Genomic DNA, 19,475 nt, shown 5'->3' with positions numbered 1-19,475 from the left:
TTTTTGTATTGAAAGCGCAGCTGGCTGTGTTGGGTAGCTCCGGGTGACCGCAAACTGGCCGCCATGATTCATTCCTGCTCCCTGTGTGAGACGATGAATTTTACAGAGGCTGATTGTCTGTCGGGACGCGCGTCAAAAGTTAATTTTTTTAACTTCTAGCAACAAGCGAAATTAGCTGAATTCCGTGTCGTGTGGTATTACACGTTGTTCCATATGCGTCCCTTGCATCGCCCGATGCTCCTTCGCGTCGCCCGACGCTCCTTTGCGTCGCCCGACGCTCCTTTGCGTCCTGTAGTGCAAACTACATTGACTACAGTACAAAACTGTCCGCTTTTTCGCCTCATTCGCGTTTGGTGTGAATGCAGCATTAGTGGACATGATTACTAAAAAGGGATTTCAAAACTTTTACTTTAAAAAAATGAATAAAAAGAAATTGTATCAGACTTGCCATAATCTCCATGTCAACGAACAAACTGTCGTGACACACCTTGCTTTAATGCATAATTGAAAACATTAAATTTAAAGTAAAAATAGTAGAAATATTTTCTATCACATTTGGAGTTGTCTGCTGTCTTCATTCTGGGACTTCCAATCCATATTTGGTACAGATGTTCCAGCACACTATTCTTGCTACATGGTTATGCTACTCCATGTACGCCTTTGCCTGCCAGTATATTACACCCTGTTGTGATGTTCTGTACCATCCCTTGTGCTCCTTTGCACAGCCTACCCCTGGGATCCTCTCTATGGTAGATCTTGGTCTCTATTGATCGTGTGTTCAGAGCCGTCTCTTCTCTTGTGCTGCCATGATTTACACCTCCGTGCCGCCACTTCTTAAATTTGATGGTGGTACATGTCATGGAGGGCCTTGTCTTTCCATAGTTCATCTGGCTCCTTTTCTTTCAAAGGGCTTCTGTTGTCTGAAGCATTCAATTGAGCAGTTAATTTGCGGGGGTCATCACCTCGATTTCTAACTGAAGGCTAGTTTCCTTGGGAATAGTGCCGTAGTTGCTCCCTTCTGCACAGGCCCAGGATGCCAGACTTGGGGTGGACCATTGTAAGGAGCTTTCTTGTCTTGATATCAGTGCCTTGCATGTCCTCCAGGGGCCAAGAAATTACTGGCAAGGCATTTATGTTTATGCTTAGCTTATTCTTGCCATTCAGTTAAATATTCAGGTTCCCTTTTGCCCTCCCTAAATATTTTGCCACAGCTGCCGTCCGAGCAGCTTCCTCGTGATTACTATTTGCCTGTGGAACTCCAAGGTACTTGTAGCTGTCCTGCACATCCGCTATGCTGCCTTTGGATATATGCAGTATGTGTGTGTTTTAGGGGTGGGAATCTTTGGCTGTCTCACAGTTCAATTGTGAGACAGCCTAACCTTTTTCGTTCTCAACGGGTTTTGATTCAAAACAATTCGATTGAATTCAATAAAAATAATTTCTGCTTCAATCTATAGAAGTGCAAAAAATCATCATACTTTCATCATTTTTTTTGAGACAGAATAACAGAGAGAGACAATGTATTTTTTTGTATAAATTCATTAAGTTTTTCATTTGTAAGGAGCATGCCTTTTTCACAAAAATAACATGTGGACAACTGCAACTTTTTGAAGCTAACTATAAAATATATAGCTTTTATAGTATAAAATATGATGAAATAATTATTTTTAAAAGTAGAACAAAAAAGGTAGAGCCAGAAAAAAATGTAAGTTGCCAAAATCTTGTATCACGTTTTTCCTTGTCTGAACGCTAGCCACTTGGGGCCTTCCTCTGGAGCCAGGCGTGGAAGTGGGTCACGCTGGCGAGCGCCTGGTGGCTGGGCCTACTGCACAGCATAGCCCAAAAAAGTAACATGGGTGTCAATTCCCATAGGATCACCATCTGTGGGAGGTGCCATAGGGATCACAGCAGAAGCTGAGAATGACTCAGTGAAGATGAAGAGCAGCACCTCCAAATCTGAAGACCACGGTCCTCAGTTGGAAGTTGGTTGAAAGCCCGCTCCTGGCAGGGCATGAGATGCTACCGCATTTGGAGGAGTTAAAGTATCGTGAAATCTTTTTCACAAATGGGAGGGCAGGATGGAGCAGGAGATTTATAAGGCAAATCAGTGTAGCTTAGAGGTGGGAAATTTTGGCTTATCACAGTAGACGCTATACCAGAAGCGGACAATTCTTTCCCTCAAGAGGTGGTGTCCTGCCTGTTTCCCAGTTTTCTCTCTTAAACAAACCTGATTATGATCATTTTCAAGATCCTGCAGAGCTTGCGGATGCGCTAATCAATTCAATTAGATTAATTTCCTAGCTCCTACAGAGCTTGCTGAGCAAATAATCATTTGAATCAGGTGTATTGGGATAGAACACTAGAAAACATGCAGGACACCACTTCTCGATGGCCAGAAATGTTCACCTCTGGTGTAGCGTCCGCCATGCTGCGGTTCTGCACCGATCTGTTGCGGCAAAGTAAGAGCTAAGCCCAAAGTCTAAGCTCTCTAGTTCCTGGTTGATCTATGTGGCTAGCCTCACTCTCCCTTGGAGACATGATGAGAAGCTTGCCTGTTCAGGAAGGGTGCAGAGTTGAGCCGCTGCTCCTCCACATTGAGAGGACTCACCTGACGTGGCTCCGGCATCTGGTCAGGACGCCTCCCTAGTAAGGTGTTCTGGGCATGTCACCACCATTAGTTGGCCCTGAGGACTACCCAGTTGGCCGGGGATCCATTCTGGAGGACGAAGAGGCTGGGGAGAGAGTAGAGTGGGCTTCCCTGCCAAAGCTGCTACCCCCGCGACCTGACCGTGAATGTGTAATGGATGGATGGAGGATGCTCTTTTTATCAAACGCTGTTCCATTTTTACGTCAGTTGTAACGGGCTGCACACGTTCCAATAAGTTCCATTTTTGACTCTTTGAGTCCACAGAATGTTTTTCCAAAAGTTAAGTTGCTTTTTGGCAAATGTGAGACAAACCTTTGTGTTCTTTACTGACAGCAGTAGTTTTTCTTTAATGGAGTTGTGAAAACTGATCTTCACTGACGCCGGCAAGGCCTGTAGTACTTTTGGTGTTTTTCTAAGTTCTTTTGTGACCTCCTGGATGACTCACTGTCATAATCTTGCAGTAATCTTCGTTGGTCCACCATTCCTGAGAAGGTTTGGCAAGGTTTCCATTAATCTCCATTTGTGGATAATAGCTCAGACATAACCTTTTGTAACCTTTTCCAAACTGATAGGTTTCACTCACTTTTTTTCTCGTTTGTTCAGAAATTTATGTGAATTGTGGCATGTTGTCTTTGTTCTTCAGATTTAGTCGTCTTTTTCACTTTGTCTAACGTTTTCTATTTAGGTGACTTCAGGTTTGTATTTTTAAACTAAAATCATCATTTGGAAACTGCGTTATTCTTGGGTGCATCAGCTTGATGCTATAATTGGCTTGATGAAATTAAACCTTTGCGAGTGAGACTGTTTTTTTATTTTTATTTTTTTACAATACAGTATTTTGACATCTGGGGAAGTGGGACTGTAGCCTGTTTTCATTTGAGCAGATTGCTACTGTACTGCAATGACCCAATTTCAAAATAGCTGCTGTGTGTGTGTGTGTGTGTGTGTGTGTGTGTGTGTGTGTGTGCGTGTGTGTGTGTGTGTGTGTGTGTGTGTGTGTGTATATATACACACATAAATATATATATATATATATATATATATATATATATATATATATATATATATATATATATATATATATATATATATATATACATACACACACATACATACATACATACATACACACAGTATAATATTACATGGTAGCAATTCAAAAAATGTTAGGGTCAGTTGATGTGAACATGGTTCACTTTGCTCAAGTTAATGGCAATTTGGCCCTATGAATTGATGTTTGGTGTTTTTTGTGAGTATTTTTGCAGAGAATTTTTTTTTCTAACCTAAGCATAAAAGACATAAATCTTTCATCTTTAACTGAATATTAAATCTTACGTCAGTCATTCAGTGGCATTTGGAGAATGGATTTCCTTGTTGGATTTGCACACTTGAGAAATGTGAACAAGAGAAAGGGACTGCTGCATAGACATCCTTCTGCAATTTCATTGAGGTGTTTTCGGGGGATGACAGACTGTGAGGGATGAACAATAGAAAATGGGAAGAGCAGGTTGGTGCAATCTTGTTTGAGCTACTAAGCTGATTTGAAGTCAGAGCATATGTCTCCTGTCTCTCCGCGCATCTCATGGTCTATCCCCCTGTCCTTATCTGCCCCATATTCTGCCTGGAACACTGCCAGGACCTTCTGTTTAGCAACCGCTCAGTTACAATTTACATGGTATGATTTGGGTGATGTAGATTTATATATATGTATATTTTTTATATATATATACTTTTCCAGACAGCTTTGCAGATATTAATCCAGTGGTTCTTCACCTGGGGTCGATCGAACCCCAGGGGTTCGGTGAGTCGGTCTCAGGGGTTCAGTGGAGCCTGCGCCGCAGAGGTCCACCCCTCAGTCTAGTCTGCAGTTAGTGGGCACAGTCATTGAAAGTGTCCTGCTCTGAGATTTCCTACAGGTCCGCTTTGAGGTCACTGGTTTATGCAGCAGAGTGAGACCTCTCTATCAGACCGCTTAGAGACGGCTGTATATGTGTCTGAGTGAGACTCCCTAACGGTACGCTTTGAGAGCGCTGGATAAGCAGCAGAGCGAGACCTCCTGAAGCAGGGTTCAGTGAATGAGCATATGAAACTGGTGGGGTTCGGTGCCTCCAACAAGGTTAAGAACCACTGTATTAATCACATGCTGGTGGACCTCCATCTTGTCCCAAGTTCAGAATACAATTTACCATGGGACTTCATACACAAATTGAAATCAAGTCACAACATACTTCAACCAACGATGTGTTGAAAAAATGTGCTCCGAATTTCATATTTGAAATAATTTTCATATGTGTCGCAGTGCTCTCGTTTGCCTGCATCCCTGCAAGATTTTTACTGCAGGACGCATAATTTCAAATCAATGTCGTCCCCGGACGCAACGTCTTTTTGTAGGGCTGATGCTTAATCGTTATTTCACACGAGGCAGTTGAAGCCTGCAGAGGGGGGAATCCTCTCATTATGACTAAAACTTTTTGACTGCCTTAACCGTTTTTTTTTTAAATTTTATTTACAAGTGCCACTCATTCTAACAACTCAGTCACGCAAATGTCAAAAATGAGCAACAACAAACAAGCAACAGGAATAACACAGCATACTCGATGAATGTAAAGAAAAAAATAAAAAGAAAAATAAGGCACATTTAGTCAACAAATTAATTAAATTTTTCACAAGAAGTCCTTGTTTTCACAGCTTTCGAGTGTCCAGGTAGGCTTTCAAGTATGATTTGAAGACATTGACTGCCTTAACCCACTTTGCTACTTTCACGGAGTATTACATCATTCGAGGTAGGGCGCAAGCAGTCTATCGATCTAAAGTGTGGGTCAAGAAGGCAAACCAATCGAACTTTTCCCCCGCCCAAAGAAACATAGTCAGCTGTCTGGGAGGTTTTTGGATTTTGAAAATGAGCAAGCGGAACTGACAAACAGAACAAGGCTATTCAGGAGGAATTAGACCCTCATGACATGACATGGTAGAATTCACGTTATACTATTAATTAATACAGAAAGTAGTTGAAAAATTGATTTTGATTCTGCAATTTCCTTGGAAATGACAATGTATCTTGTTCTACCTTTTAAAAAAAAGTCTAATCATATTATAATAGCTATATAATGTATATCTAGTTTCAAAGAGCATCAGTTGTCCACATGTTATTTTTGGGGGAAAAGGCATGTTCCTTACAAATCAAAACATAATAAATGTTTCCCTTTTTTACTCTGCCTTGCAAAGCAAACTCAAGTTGTATGATGATCCTGTGCAAATCTATACATTGTTGCGGAAATCCTTTTTGATTGAATCAAATCATTTTGAATTGTAGACCCTGTTGAATCTTTCACATTTAATCTTAGTTTTGATTGCAGACGCAGTTGATTAATACTGTATTGTTCACATACCTTTGTGAAAGCTTCCTGCGCGTTCGGGTATGAGCCGGAATAAACACACATGCACACGTTCATCGCGTCAACAACACTTCGAAGTTTTATTATTACCAAATTGTCTAATGCAGTTTAAAAGCCAATTATATAAAACAGAGATCTCTGGATCATTCCCGTGTCACGGTGAGAATGATGCCGGTTTGTCTTCCGGTCCCATCTTTGTATTCGCCGGTCCACCAAAAGGGGTGGTCCCATGGCCAGGTCAGCATGTTGTTTCCGGCCCGCTGCTGCCCTCAGTACCTTGGCGAATACTCTTGGAGATACATTGGAGGTCCCCACAGTCCGAGTGGGCGTCAGTTGACTGAAATGTATATTCGAGGTTGAGAATGGAACAATGCACAGTTGAGCCGTTTTCCTTTACTTCACCAGGTGTTATGGCGTCTGTAACTGCAGGAGGGCCCCCTGGGGGGTGACCAGACCACAATTTGCAACTGATCTTATTACAAATCAAGAGTGAAGAAGAAACTACCAATCTATATTACGCTGGAATAGCTCCAGAGAAAATTAATAAAGCTTCATTATCATGTATAAAATTATATAAATCCCTTCAACCCCAAAATCGTAATTAAATTGTGAGACAGTCAAAGATTCCCACCTCTAGTTTTTGAAAATCAAAATATTAATCATTGTCCATTTACCCTTTTATTCAGCAAAATTTGACCACTTACTAACATTTTTTTACGACTGAGTCCACCTTGTTTATTTTGAATCTTGCAGGTCACGGTTCCTCATTTTTACCCAAGATCTTGTTGTCATAAGATTTCGCCTGCAGGATCTAGTTATAGAAAAAAAAAAAAGCCTAAAAGTGCTATCTTTAGGCCCGAAACAACATCAACTCTGCAATTTTGTTAGTATCAGAGACAATTCAAGTAATACACAATCAGCTAACAATGAGCAAGAAAGGATACGCAAAAGCGAAACGCTTCGGAAGATCAAGAAGAGGAACAAATGTTGACATGTTGAAGCTAAGCGAACCATTATATTGGTGGCCACAATATGAAGAAGATGACGGAGGCTATATGCAAGTTCATTCAATTATTTTAATAATTTTTACTGTGATATTTGTTCATATTTGTTGTTGATTTTTGCTCAAATCGTGTAAATACAGTTTGAACCTTAAATTTTGTTTTTACTGTGCGATTTTTGGGACTCCAAACATTTCTGTTGGGACCTATAGTTTTTTAGTATTGCGAGTCCCATGGACCCATCAGTTTTCAGAGGTAAAATGAGCATTGGTGTCGACAAGAGTGTGAATTTTTTTTCAAAGAAAGGGGTCAGTGATAGTTCAGAGCAAATGCTTTAATAACCACAGAACCAGAAATGGAAATTACAAAGGTAAAGATCTGACTGTGTCTCATGTGGGACATTTTTTTTTTTTGGTCTTCATTATCAATCATAAGAAAAAATCATGTAGATGTGCAATCCTCAAAATGCTCAAAAAGCGGTAAGTCACAGAAGTTTTTCTAAACACTTGACAGTTTCAATTCCACATTTGCAATGTGAAATTAAAGTCATATTGTATTAATTGGTGAATTAGTTTGCATATTTGTATTGAGTTTGTGCCCTCTCTGTACCTCTCCCCAAAACAGATTGTTGATTATTTAGTTTTTAATATCCTCTTGTGATTATTGAATCATTGTGAAACAATTATTCCATTGTGTGTCTTTATTTAAAATAACTTACCATTCCTGCCAATTATATTGATACTTTTTTTGAATAAAAAAACTCATCTACAATGGAATTCCCTTACAAGATCACAGACGGTGTATATTTGAACAAATATGAGACTCTAAATATTAAAATGATAAAATAGCCCAAGAGCAACATGGTATGAGACATTTTACATTTAAAAGGCAGATTGATTAAACATTATTCCATATGTAGGCAAAACTGAGGAATTTAAAAGCACCTTTCTTTTTAATGCTCTTATTTGGAAAGCCCAACGGGAGTTGGCCAGAATGTCCAAATTACTCACTACGGGCCTGTTTGTTCTCAGCAATGTGTTACTGTGTTCACTGTATGTGCTTTACCAACTTTATCTCTAAAAGACTCACTGTTATATGTGTCAAATTTGAAACTGTTGCTGTCTGATCTGAGTGCATTTAGCTAGTTTGATTTGTTTGTGTTTGCTTGACACCTTAGATGATGTGTTGGCGAAGGATGCTGGTGAATGTGTGATCTGTCTCGACGAACTACAGCAAGGAGACACCATAGCCAGACTGCCGTGCCTCTGTATCTACCACAAAAGGTGACACAAAGAGAAAAACGGCACCTTTGCTTTTTATCCTAACAGTGCTTCGATATTACTGGACTGGTCTGGCCCCCTTATGTAACTGTCCTACTTTGTTTTTGTTTTTCTCCTAATATAAAGTAATATAACAGAGCAGGCCCCTCCTTGCGCCGTCTCCTTACTGTGGTGGAGGGGTTTGCTTGTCCCAGTGATCCTAGAAGCTAAGTTGTCTGGGGCCTTATGCACCTTGGCAGGGTCATCCATTGCAAACAGGCCTTAGGTTGCGGGACCCGACTAAGCACGGCTCACAGACCTCTGATGATGAGTAACATTATTTGATTATGCTTTCCCTTGCCCAAACGTGGTTCATCAGTCTTGGAGGTAGGGTTAAATGCAAACATCTGGTGACCGGGCCTGCACCTATATAGAGCCAATCTGGACACAGCCCAAAGAGGTAATGTGGGTCCCTCCTCCCATGGGTTCAAAACGTGCGTAAGGAGCCAAAGGGGCCAGGTGCAGAGAGAGATAGGTGAGGATTGGGACCTAGGTGGACCTTTCCCCGGCTACAGAAGCTGGATCTTGGGACATGTTACCTTTAGGCAAGGAGCCTGAGCTGGTGTGCAAGGCCGAGAAGTTCCAAAGAAATATAGTCCGACTCGCCTACACACACAGCTTGGGCTCCAGTAACAGTCTTCTCAAGAGGGTTTGGGCTCTTTCTCCACTCTTGGAGTTGCCCATGGTGAGTTAAAAACAGGCAATAAAAAGATAATTACAACACAAAATGACATACAGATTAGGTAAAACAGGTACCATTTATGAAGGTTGTCTCAAGTGCTCTCAATCTGGATTTAAAACCATTCAATGAGATACGTTCTGTTAATTCCCAGTCCTTTTGCATTTTGTTCCATGTCGAGGGGGCAGAGAAGACAAAAGCCATTTGTCCCAACTGTGTGCCTCTCACAATACGTTACAAACGTAACAGAGAGCAACAATTTATCATTTGAACGCAACCTATATGACTCAACACTTCTCTGTGTGATTAAGTTGCAGATGTAGGTGGGCAATAGTCCAAGCATGGCCTTCTTGATAAAAGTGTAAAAGTGAGTCAATCTAGTGGATAAAGACGGCCATCTTACTCAGGAATACAGCTCACAGTGGTGAATCAAGGCCCTGCATTTAGAAACAAACCTCAAAGCAGCATGATACACAGAGTCAATCTTACGCAGACATATAACTAAAGCATTCATATACAGCAAGTCTCCATCGTCTAAAATGGAAAAAAAAAACGTTGCAGTAACAAGTGGCAGTAACAAGTGGCACTCCCTTGTGGACACTCACAAATTTGGAGCACAGACCATCATATTTGATGCATTGGGTCCTGTCACTCAAAAAATTGGTGAACCAGGAGACTGCATGGTCTGACAGTCCAAAACTGCTAAGTCTTTGCTTTATGACTGTGTGGTCCACAGCGTCAAACACTTTTGACAGATCAATAAAAAGTGCCACACAGTATTGCTTTTTTATTAAGAGCAACAAGTATATCATTGATCACTTTTGTAACAGCCGTGATGGTACTGTGGTTTTTCCTAAAACCCGAAAACAGTTTTTGAAAGAAGTTGATTAGAATATAGAAACTCTTTAAGTAGATCACGAACAAGGGATTCAAGAATTTTTGACAAAACGAACAAACTTCATATTGGCCTATAGTTTGTTAAACCTGCAGGATCACCTCCTTTTAACAACAACAAATGCTGACTTCCAGACTGGAGGAATTTTTCAATTGATAGATTAAAACCTATTGTGAGAGGCTGTGCAATAAAATCAGCAGCTATATTCAAAAATTAAGGCTCTTTCAAATCTGGCCCAGGAAGTTTTCTGTAACTCAGAGTTTTGAGAGCCTTGTGAACTTCCTGCACAGTAAAAGGTACAAATGTAAAAGGTTCTCCTGAAAGCATTTGAGAGTTTGTACAGTAAGGCACGGAGGCAGGCCCAGTAGAATTAAACAAAGACCCTGCTGTGAACGTCCCCTGTCAGAAGGAGTTTCAACTCCCTCCTCCGAGAAAAATTCTCACATGTCCAGAGGGAGGCGGGGGTCCTTGAGTGGACAAAGCTCCACACCTCCATTGTCAAGGCAGACAACTGGAGCTACGCCGTTAGGTGGTAAGTGCCTGTTGTGACGGCAGTCCCATAACCATCTCGAGGACACAAGTGGTGAGAGATGCCATCAAGCTGAAGAAGTGGTCCTATCGTGCGCGTCTCTGGCGACAACTAGCCAAGCGGAATGTGTTTCGGCAGTTGCCGAGGCAAAAACTCAGGTGTGGAAGCCTCTGGGTTGAGCTCTTCTATCTATGGGTTTAAAGTCACCAAGGAAATTGAAAAGCTCCTCAAGTTCCAAAAGGTTCTGGATCTTCTGAGCGTGACCCTAACCCTAACCCTGGCTGACACGCCTCTGCATCAGGGACAGAACATCTGGATTGGCAGACTGCGGTGGCGGTCCACCTGTTTAACTCTTTCAGTGCCATGGACAATAATTCTCATCACCTAAAATAGTAAAAACAATAATAAATGATTAAATTCACGTCCAATACGTTTTTTTTACCTTTACATAGACATAGCATACTATATTCTGTTGGCCTAGAAAGATGAGCGAAAATGCTAAATGTACTGGCTCCTTTTCCGATGCCTGGCACTAAAAGAGTTAAGGGGGATCGATCCCACTCCTCAGCTGCCTTGGTGATGGCTATTCAGGAGTGTTGGAGAGGAGGGTCTGTTCGGAGGTCTAGTCTCAGTTTCAGTCGGAGCATTTTGATTTTTGTTTCGGTCATTTAACACTACTGGATCAGCTCTACACCCTAAGCAGGGTCCTTGAGGGCACATGGGAATTCGCTCAACAAGTCCATGTCTTTTGTGGATTTGGAGAAAGAGTTCTACCGTGTCCCTCAGGGAGTTGTGGGGGTTGCTTCTGGAGTACAGGGTGCCACACCCCCCTGATACGGGCTGTTTCATCCCTGTACACCGATGTCAGAGCTTTGTGTGCATTGAAATTAGTTTCCGCCGCTGGAAGCGTGGGTTGTCGTAGAAATGGGATGAGAAGCTCGGTCACCTGAGAGAGTCTCAGATTCAAACCGCTACTCTTACATGCGAGCAGTCATTCGAGGTGGCTCGGACATCGGGTTAAACTTCCTGGATGCCTCCTTGGTAAGGTGTTCTGGCATGTCTCCACCAGGAGGAGGCCCCGGGGATGATTTAGTACACGTTACAGAGACTATGTCTCTCAGCTAGCCTTGGGATTCCCTCAGAGGATCTGTATGACGTGGCTGGGGAAAGGGATGTCCGGGCTTCCCTGCTAAAGCTACTATATATACCGGATAAGTGGTAGATAATGGAGGGATGAATGGATAGCTGTCTCGGGAGGACTACCAATATTCCTATTTGTAGTTCAAACAATAATTCTGTTATTAGATTACATAATTTGCAGTTTGTGTCCATTCAGAATAGTTAAGAGTTTAAAACATTTGTTGTGGGTGTATTGATCAGAGTTTATATGCTGCAGCTTCCAAAACCAACCATTCATGAATGAGCTTGACTAATACAGATTATGATTACATGGGGCAGCTCTTTCATTAGAGAGCTGGTCATTATTTATTATAGGAATAAACAATTAGTCTGGCAAACATTTTTATGATGAAAAAAAAATCAATTCAAATTTTCTGTGCAGTGTTATGCAAAAGTGGAGGGGGTGCTATATGCTGATATTTTTTTGTGATCAGCAATGAAAGGCAGTGATCAACATATGCCAGTCAAGAACCTTATCCACTAAAATTGGACATTCACAATCAGTGGCTAATCAATCAGAGTACCACTCTAGTTGCAACCACACGATTTTTGACCCTCCTTGTAACTTGATTGTTTTTACAATGTTGGTGTATCTTGATTACATGCTGTATGTACATGTGTTAAATTAATTCGATTTTTGAGGAATTGTACACATTACTGTATTTTTGCATACATTTTCCTGCATTTTTGTGACTTCCTGAAGATCTACTGTACATTTGTAAGTTCCTGTAAAACCATCATTTCACAGATTTTCTTTTTTGTATGTGTGTATGTGTATGTGTGGCTGTGTTTGTATCTTTGCAGCTGTATAGACTCATGGTTTGAAATCAATCGGTCATGTCCCGAACACCCGTCTGAGTAACTGACCACAGGCCCACTGACAAGATGAAGGTGAGACCTACACACATGTGCTGTGACAACATATGCTACAACCGTGTTTCTAACACATTGGGAGACTTCAGCTTTACATATTAATTAATGGTGCCCCTGTACCTGAGTTCTGCACCATTTCATCATTATTTTCTTCAGAGGGATTGTTTAAGACTGTTTAAGCTTTGTATGTGAAAGCTTTGTATGCCTACTGCCATATATTATTATACCAAAATATTAATTTTAGTAGTTTTATCATTATGTCCACTCATATTTTCCCCATAATGGTAGCAATATGGAAAATGTGCTGTTTTAACTTTTTAGCCTACAAGAAATTTAGCCTACATTAAAACATATTTTTAAGTACAATTAAACATTTTCAAATGTAGAGCTGGGTCCACAAAAGACTGGGAAGGTTGAGGAACACTAATTGGAACATTGAAGTGGCACATTGGAAACAAGACAGTGATTAGGGTTAAATAAAGCATCTCTGAAATGCTTAGCTGTTCACAAAGAAGGATGACCAAAGTTGAGTAAATTGTGAGCGACCAGGTAACTATGGAGTCCAACCTTTTAAGAGCAATGTTTCTGAAAGCACAAAAGCAAGAGAATCAGGAGATTTGCAGAAATTGCTGCACTTAAGCTAAAATTCCAAAAGCCAACATTGAATACCTATGACCGAGACCTATGGTTGGCATTACATTAAAAATTGGAATTTTGGTATGACAGGTATTGCCATGAGGACTCAGGCACACTTTAAGAAATCGTTGTTAATTAACTCTTTTTTTGTTCACATTAATAAATACAAGTTGTATCTACTATGCAAAGCAAAAGCTATCATTGATGTAGTATCATCCACATCCAGAAACGGTGCCAACTTCTCTGGGTCTGAGCTCATCTGACATAGAGATCTGCGATATTGACACTGAATAGAAAAGTGTGTTATGGTCTGATGAGTCCACATTTCAAAATGTTTTGGAAAACTAGAGATGTTCACGCCCTCTGAGGCAAAGATGACAACAAATATCCTTTCTTAATATCTACTCTTAGCTGTACGAATTTAAAGATTCAGCATCTGTGATGGCGTGACGAGGTGTGAGCACACATGGCATGCGTAACTTGCATCTTTTCTACGGACGACCCAACATTTTTTGTTTAAATTCCAAGCCACATTCTGTACATGTTAAACCAGCAAGACTAGGCAAGAGTTTGACCTGCCAGCCAGCTGCCTAGACCCATCTCCCATTTCACATACAAAGCTTAAACAAGCTTTAACAATCTCTCTCAAGAAAATAATAATGAAATGGTGCAGAACTCAGGTACAGGTGGTACCTCTACTTACAAACGCCTCTTGTTACAAAAAATTCAGGTAACGAAACACCTCTGTGGCAAAATATTGTCTGGTAACAACAGAAAATTCAGGTTACGAAAGGCGACATTGTTGGCATATAATAATGAGACACCAGCTCGCATGAACAAGTCGGTAATATGTTATGTATATGTTATGTCTTTTTGTTAGAGTCTTTGACACATTTTTAAAATGTATTAATATGACGGCTTGTCCACAAACGACACAAGTTCTTTGCACCAATGTTTACTGTGGTCTTGCTTTTTTCATCTTTACATGCTTCATTAACAGTTTCCACCAACAGTTTACACCGTAAACCTAACAAACGTACAATTGACATTAGCTATGGCTAACATTGTACATATTCACATGAAAACCCATACTTGTGTTACACATACCCCAAAATCAGTCTTAAGTCAATGTTTTGAGTAACTGCACACCAGTGCTCCTCTTACATCTTACATGGGCAGCAAATGAGGTGGGTAACATTATAACAGACCACTGTGGGCTGTTGCATGTGACATAAGTGTCGTTAGCATGTCCTTAGCACTTTAGCACTTGCTGAATGACGTGACACAGTAAGCACTTGGCATGACCTCAAACTAAACTTGAGTAAACTTTCATGCTCAAAATAATTGAAAAAAATATTTTTGCTCCCGTGGACTTGTAAATGATGCAGAGATCACTGGAAATGTAAAGTAAAAATGTACAAATAAAACAACCTAAAAAGGTCGCTCTCTGCACTCATCACCAACACACCAGCACCATCTGAAGGCGAACAAAGGAACTGTGTACTTATTGTCTACTGCTACAATTAATATGGTTAATTTAGAGGGTTTAGGAGGTTTTTTTTGGTTTGTTTTTTTTTGTTTAATTATTATTTACAGAAGGCATTTTGAGTTCCATGACTATTACGCACTGGTGATCCTAATGTTTTTGTTACAGTTTTTGTAGGATTTTTCTATTTTGAATATCATTCATTCAAAGGGTTTTGGAGCATTTTGGGAAGCTTGGAAGAGATTCAGCCATTTAGATGTTTACAAAAAATTAACAATTTGCAAAGACTTCCGGAACGAATTTCATTTCGTGAATGAAGTACCACTGTAAATGCTATGGTAAAAAAGTGTTTTTCATTCTTTACCAAGTTGCTTAATCTACTGTATCTTATCTCTTTTTTTTCTCTACCTTTACACTTAGATCACCCTTTTTTCCTCTCCGTCCCCAGGATGGCTTACGGTCATGCCATTGATAGCTGGAAACAGCTGCAACCAAATAAGAAGAAGCGGGCAAACAAATGTATAACAACATCCATTACCCTGGGGAAAATAATTAACAAAAAAAAAAAAAATGCCACATGAACAGGTGGCTCATCATGAAACTTTCCTTTCTGCCAGAGACCCTTATACAGAGACCTCTGCTAAATAGACTGAAGACAAGCGTAAACGTCCTTCAAAGGGCTTCACCTGCCTCATTTTCGTCCCAAAACATGTGTGGCCACCTCTCTCTCTCTCACATGTTCAGATCCCACGCGCTGTCAAGACCGAGATTTGCTAATCATTTGTGTTCAGCCCCCCCCCCCCTGGCCTTAACTTGGAAACGAGAGGGAAACAACTGACAAAAAAAAGGCAAGACATTTGGATGAAGACAGGACTCATATCACACCAGAAAGCGGGAACAGGAGTACAAGGAAATGAACAAGACCCTAAAAACTGGTTGCAATATTTAGCGGATCATTCGGTTGTCTGGTCATAACCCTCATCGTGCAGTCTATCTGTTATTTTGCCTCATTTCTATGCTCTTTCTTGCCAGTTTGACAAAGAAAAATCTGAATGCTCCTAAAATAGTGAGCCAAATTATTTTGATTTGGAAAAATGTCAACAGCACAGATGGAGACAGGATAGAGGGGAGGTCGACCCAAAATTCCCATTTGAGAGAAGACAAAAAAAGCCAGCAGTGCAGTATGCTATAAGACTGAATATTTATGGGAACTGTAACGACAGGCTTTTTGCGCATGTGTGTCTGAGTTCAAATTTGGAGGCTGACTGGGACAGTGCTCTGTGTGCCTGTGTGATTGTCTGCATATTCGAATGTTTACAGCTAGATGTTGATGCTCCCTATGTGTGACTGGCAGTCCTCCCTTTACTTTGCTGATGTTTACAGCTACTGAGAAGCTATGTGGCATATTGTACACATTACATCATGTACCTCTTTTATTTATTTATTTTTTTAGACTGTTTTCATATGGTGAACGCCTCAAGAGTCCCAAGTGTGTCATTTTGTGCCACTTGTTGTGTGTATGATTGAAATGGAGCTTTGTGATCTGTACTACTGTTTCTGCTAGCATAGATCAAACTGCTCGAGGCTGAAAAGAAAGTTAGTCTCTTGTAGACCAAAGGACTATTCTCCCATTGTAGATCAATTAAAGAGACTCTTTAACCTTTTCATTCATATTTAACAATATTTGTTTAAAATTACAATCATGTGAGTTGTCACTCACTCTTCAGAATGCCAAGAGCTAATTTACAAAGACTAGAACATGTATAAACAAAGCTACTGTAAACAAATGGTTGATAAAAATAAAGCTACAGTAAACAAATGGTTGAATTTTTTTATGACAAGAAATGAATGACACATGACCGAAGCGGAAGGAATTTGAAGAGGATTTCTGAAGAAAGATGACCTGACATTATGGATTCTCCATCCATCCAAACATCTTCTAACCGCTGTGTTCTGGGACCCGGAGCCCCCCCCACATAGGTCCTCGAGTCTTCAAAGTATTCTGCTCACCGGTTCACAACGTCCGGAGTTGAGGTCAGCAGTGCTCCATCTCCACTGTACACTGTTTAATGGTGCACTGCTTCCATCTTCTGAGACGCCGGATGGTGGACCAGAATTTCCTTGAAGCCGTCCGGAAGTCGCTTTCCATGGCCTCACCGAATTCCTACCATACTCGAGTTTTTGCCTTGGCGACCGCCAAAGTCGCACTCCGCTTTGCCAGCTGGTACCTGTCAGCTGCCTCTGGAGTCCCACAGGCCAAAAAGGCCCTATAGGATTCCTTCTCCAGCTTGACGGCATCCCTTATCGCTGGCGTCCACCAGCGGGTTCGGGGACGACAGGTAACCGACCACCTTACGGCCACAACTCCAATCAGCCGCCTCGACAATGGAGGCGCGGTACATGGTCCACTCGGACTCAATGTCCCCCGCCTCCCCCGGGACATAGTAGAAATTCAGCCGGAGGTGGGAGTTGAAACTCTTTCTGACCATGGACTCTGCCAGATGTTCCCAGCAGACCCTCACGATACATTTGGATCTGCCAGGTCTGGCCGACATCCTCCCCCAACATTGGAGCCAACACACTGCCAGGTGGTGATCAGTTGACAGCTCCGCCCCTCTCGTCACCGGAGTGTCCAAAACTCAGGACGCAAATCCGATGATACAACCACAAAGTCGATCATTGAATTGCGGCCTAGGGTGGTGCCAAGTGCGCATATGGCCACCCCTATGTTTGAACATGGTGTTCGTTACGGACAATCCGTGACGAGCACAGAAGTCCAATAACAAAGCACCACTCGGGTTCAGATCAGGGGGCCTGTTCCTCCCAATCACGCTCCTCCAAGTCTCACTGTCATTCCCCATGAGAACATTGAAGTCCCCCAGCAGAACGAGGGAGTCCCCGGAGGGAGCGCTCTCCAACACACCCTCGAAGGACTCCAAAAAGGGTGGGTACTTTGAATTGCTGTTTGGTGCATAGGCACAAACAACAGTCAGGACCCGTCCCCCCACCTGAGGGCGGAGGGAGGCTACCCGCTCGTCCACTGGGGTAAGCCCCAATGTACAGGCGCTGAGGTAGGGGGCAATAAGAATGTCCAACCCCTCCCGAGAGGACTGGTGCCAGAGCCCAAGATGTGTGTGGAACCGAGTCCGACTATATTTAGTCTGAACTTCTCGGCCACGCACACCAGCTCAGGCTCCTTCCCCGCCAGAGAGGTGGCATTCCATGTCCCAAGAGCTAGCTTCTGTAGCCGGGGATCGGTGCGCCAAGGTTCTCGCCTTTCGGTTTATACGTAAACCATTCTACAGTTCAACACTTTGAATGATTAATTATGTACTCACACTATTTGTTGATGATGCGTGGAAAACATAAAATGCAAACATGCAGAGGAATACTGCATTTGCCTGTCTCTGAGGGTTTTCAACCCCACCCCAAAGATTAATGTAGTACACATATTTACAGTACTTATATTTTTAATTATTAAACCTCATACAGTAACTGTACTGTTATCCCTTCCTATTTCCATCGAGTTGTCCTCGACCTAACGGCCCTCGCATGTTGACCTAGAGTGGACCAAACATGACAACAGGGAAGCAGAGTTTACATTGGAAACCAACCTTATTTATTAGAACTTGTAACATGTTCCCAACACTCTTGTTTTTTGTCCTCACCATATTCCTCCCACCGTGTGTTCTCACTGGCATGTTGGGTGGAGGCTGCTGCTGGCGGTGCAGTCAACAGCTTGGACAAGGCTAGTGGAACAAACAGTCAATCAGCTCAGCTTCCCACTTTGACGTGTGATTGGCTATCGGTGCAACATGGCCAAATGAGGGCAAGAGCGGATTACAACTCCTGGCCAGGATGCTTCGTTTGTTCAGCTTTGTGTGTTGTGCCTGTGTGTGTGTTTTTAAGTGCAGAACAGAATGACCCAAGGCTGGGAACCAGCTTGGCCTCTACAAGACAACTTGGCCAGACAAGGAATCTGGCCTCGAAGAGCCGAATCAACGGGAAATTAGGCATCACCTTTCAGTCTGCCTTGTGTCAACCCTTGGGCAAAGGATCATCAGGACCATCCCCTGGATGACTTGACAAGAGTGGATCATCACAAATATGGGCTGTTTTATTGACGCATTTCTTTTCTACTCTGCCCAGATGCTGAGGACCAGATCTGTAACCTGCATTTTATTGCATTTTAGAGGGATAACACTCGAATTAAAATTGCAATTGAGAGTCAATGTTTTCTTTATTACCCTTTATATGGAGATTAAATGTACATGCAATATAGACTTAGAGTAGCAACAGTGTAGCGACTCACCCCTACATTTAACATCATTCAGTGCTGCTCCTGGTGAAATTCACAGAGCTGTGTGTGCCTCTAAATGATATTACTCGGTGGCCGATGTGGGCAAAAGCCTTGCAACGGGGAGACCACTACAAAACCAGAAATAAGGGAAACAAAAACAGAAAATCACCTTTAAACAAAGAACGCAAACACAAAACTGGAATGGAAGCACACTTACAAATAGAACAATTGCAAAAGGAAAAAACAAAAACATCTTTAAAAATCTGCAAACAAAAAAAAGAAAAACATCAGGAAAAACGCTGAAAAAAGGTGCAATCACAAAAGCATGGAGGCAAAAAAAAAAACGTATAAAAAAAAAAACGAACCAATATGAAAACAACTTCAACTGACAAAATATGCTAAAATGAACACGGCACAACGAAATTGGCACCAGTAGTCATTCAAATTATGGAAATTTCTTGTACTTTTTTATGATTCTCATAAAATAATTAATGGGGAAAAAAATATTGAGATGAAATTTCCAGCAGATAGTTAAA

At 41.6% G+C, this 19,475-nt stretch overlaps 1 protein-coding gene across 2 annotated transcripts in view; it reads left to right on the top strand.

Annotated features, from left to right (window-relative positions):
• Positions 1 to 16,458, top strand: part of znrf1 (zinc and ring finger 1) — a 30,154-nt gene extending 13,696 nt beyond the window's left edge. Inside the window, exons 3-5 of one of the 2 annotated variants that reach the window (XM_088417837.1) lie at positions 8,221 to 8,326; positions 12,449 to 12,535; positions 15,088 to 16,458. In XM_088417837.1, the coding sequence (XP_088273963.1) occupies positions 8,221 to 8,326; positions 12,449 to 12,506 (164 nt within the window). In that variant the 3' untranslated portion in view covers positions 12,507 to 12,535; positions 15,088 to 16,458. Of the gene's footprint in view, positions 1 to 8,220; positions 8,327 to 12,448; positions 12,536 to 15,059 lie in introns of both variants that reach the window. The other variant, XM_088417836.1, reaches the window with a different exon arrangement.
• The last annotated feature ends 3,017 nt before the right edge of the window (positions 16,459 to 19,475 follow it).

The sequence above is a fragment of the Hippichthys cyanospilos genome, chromosome 6, assembly GCF_059441005.1.
Source record: "Hippichthys cyanospilos isolate Australia breed blue-spotted pipefish chromosome 6, RoL_Hcya_1.0, whole genome shotgun sequence".
Taxonomy (NCBI): domain Eukaryota; kingdom Metazoa; phylum Chordata; class Actinopteri; order Syngnathiformes; family Syngnathidae; genus Hippichthys; species Hippichthys cyanospilos.
This window is presented reverse-complemented; position numbering and strand designations above follow the sequence as displayed.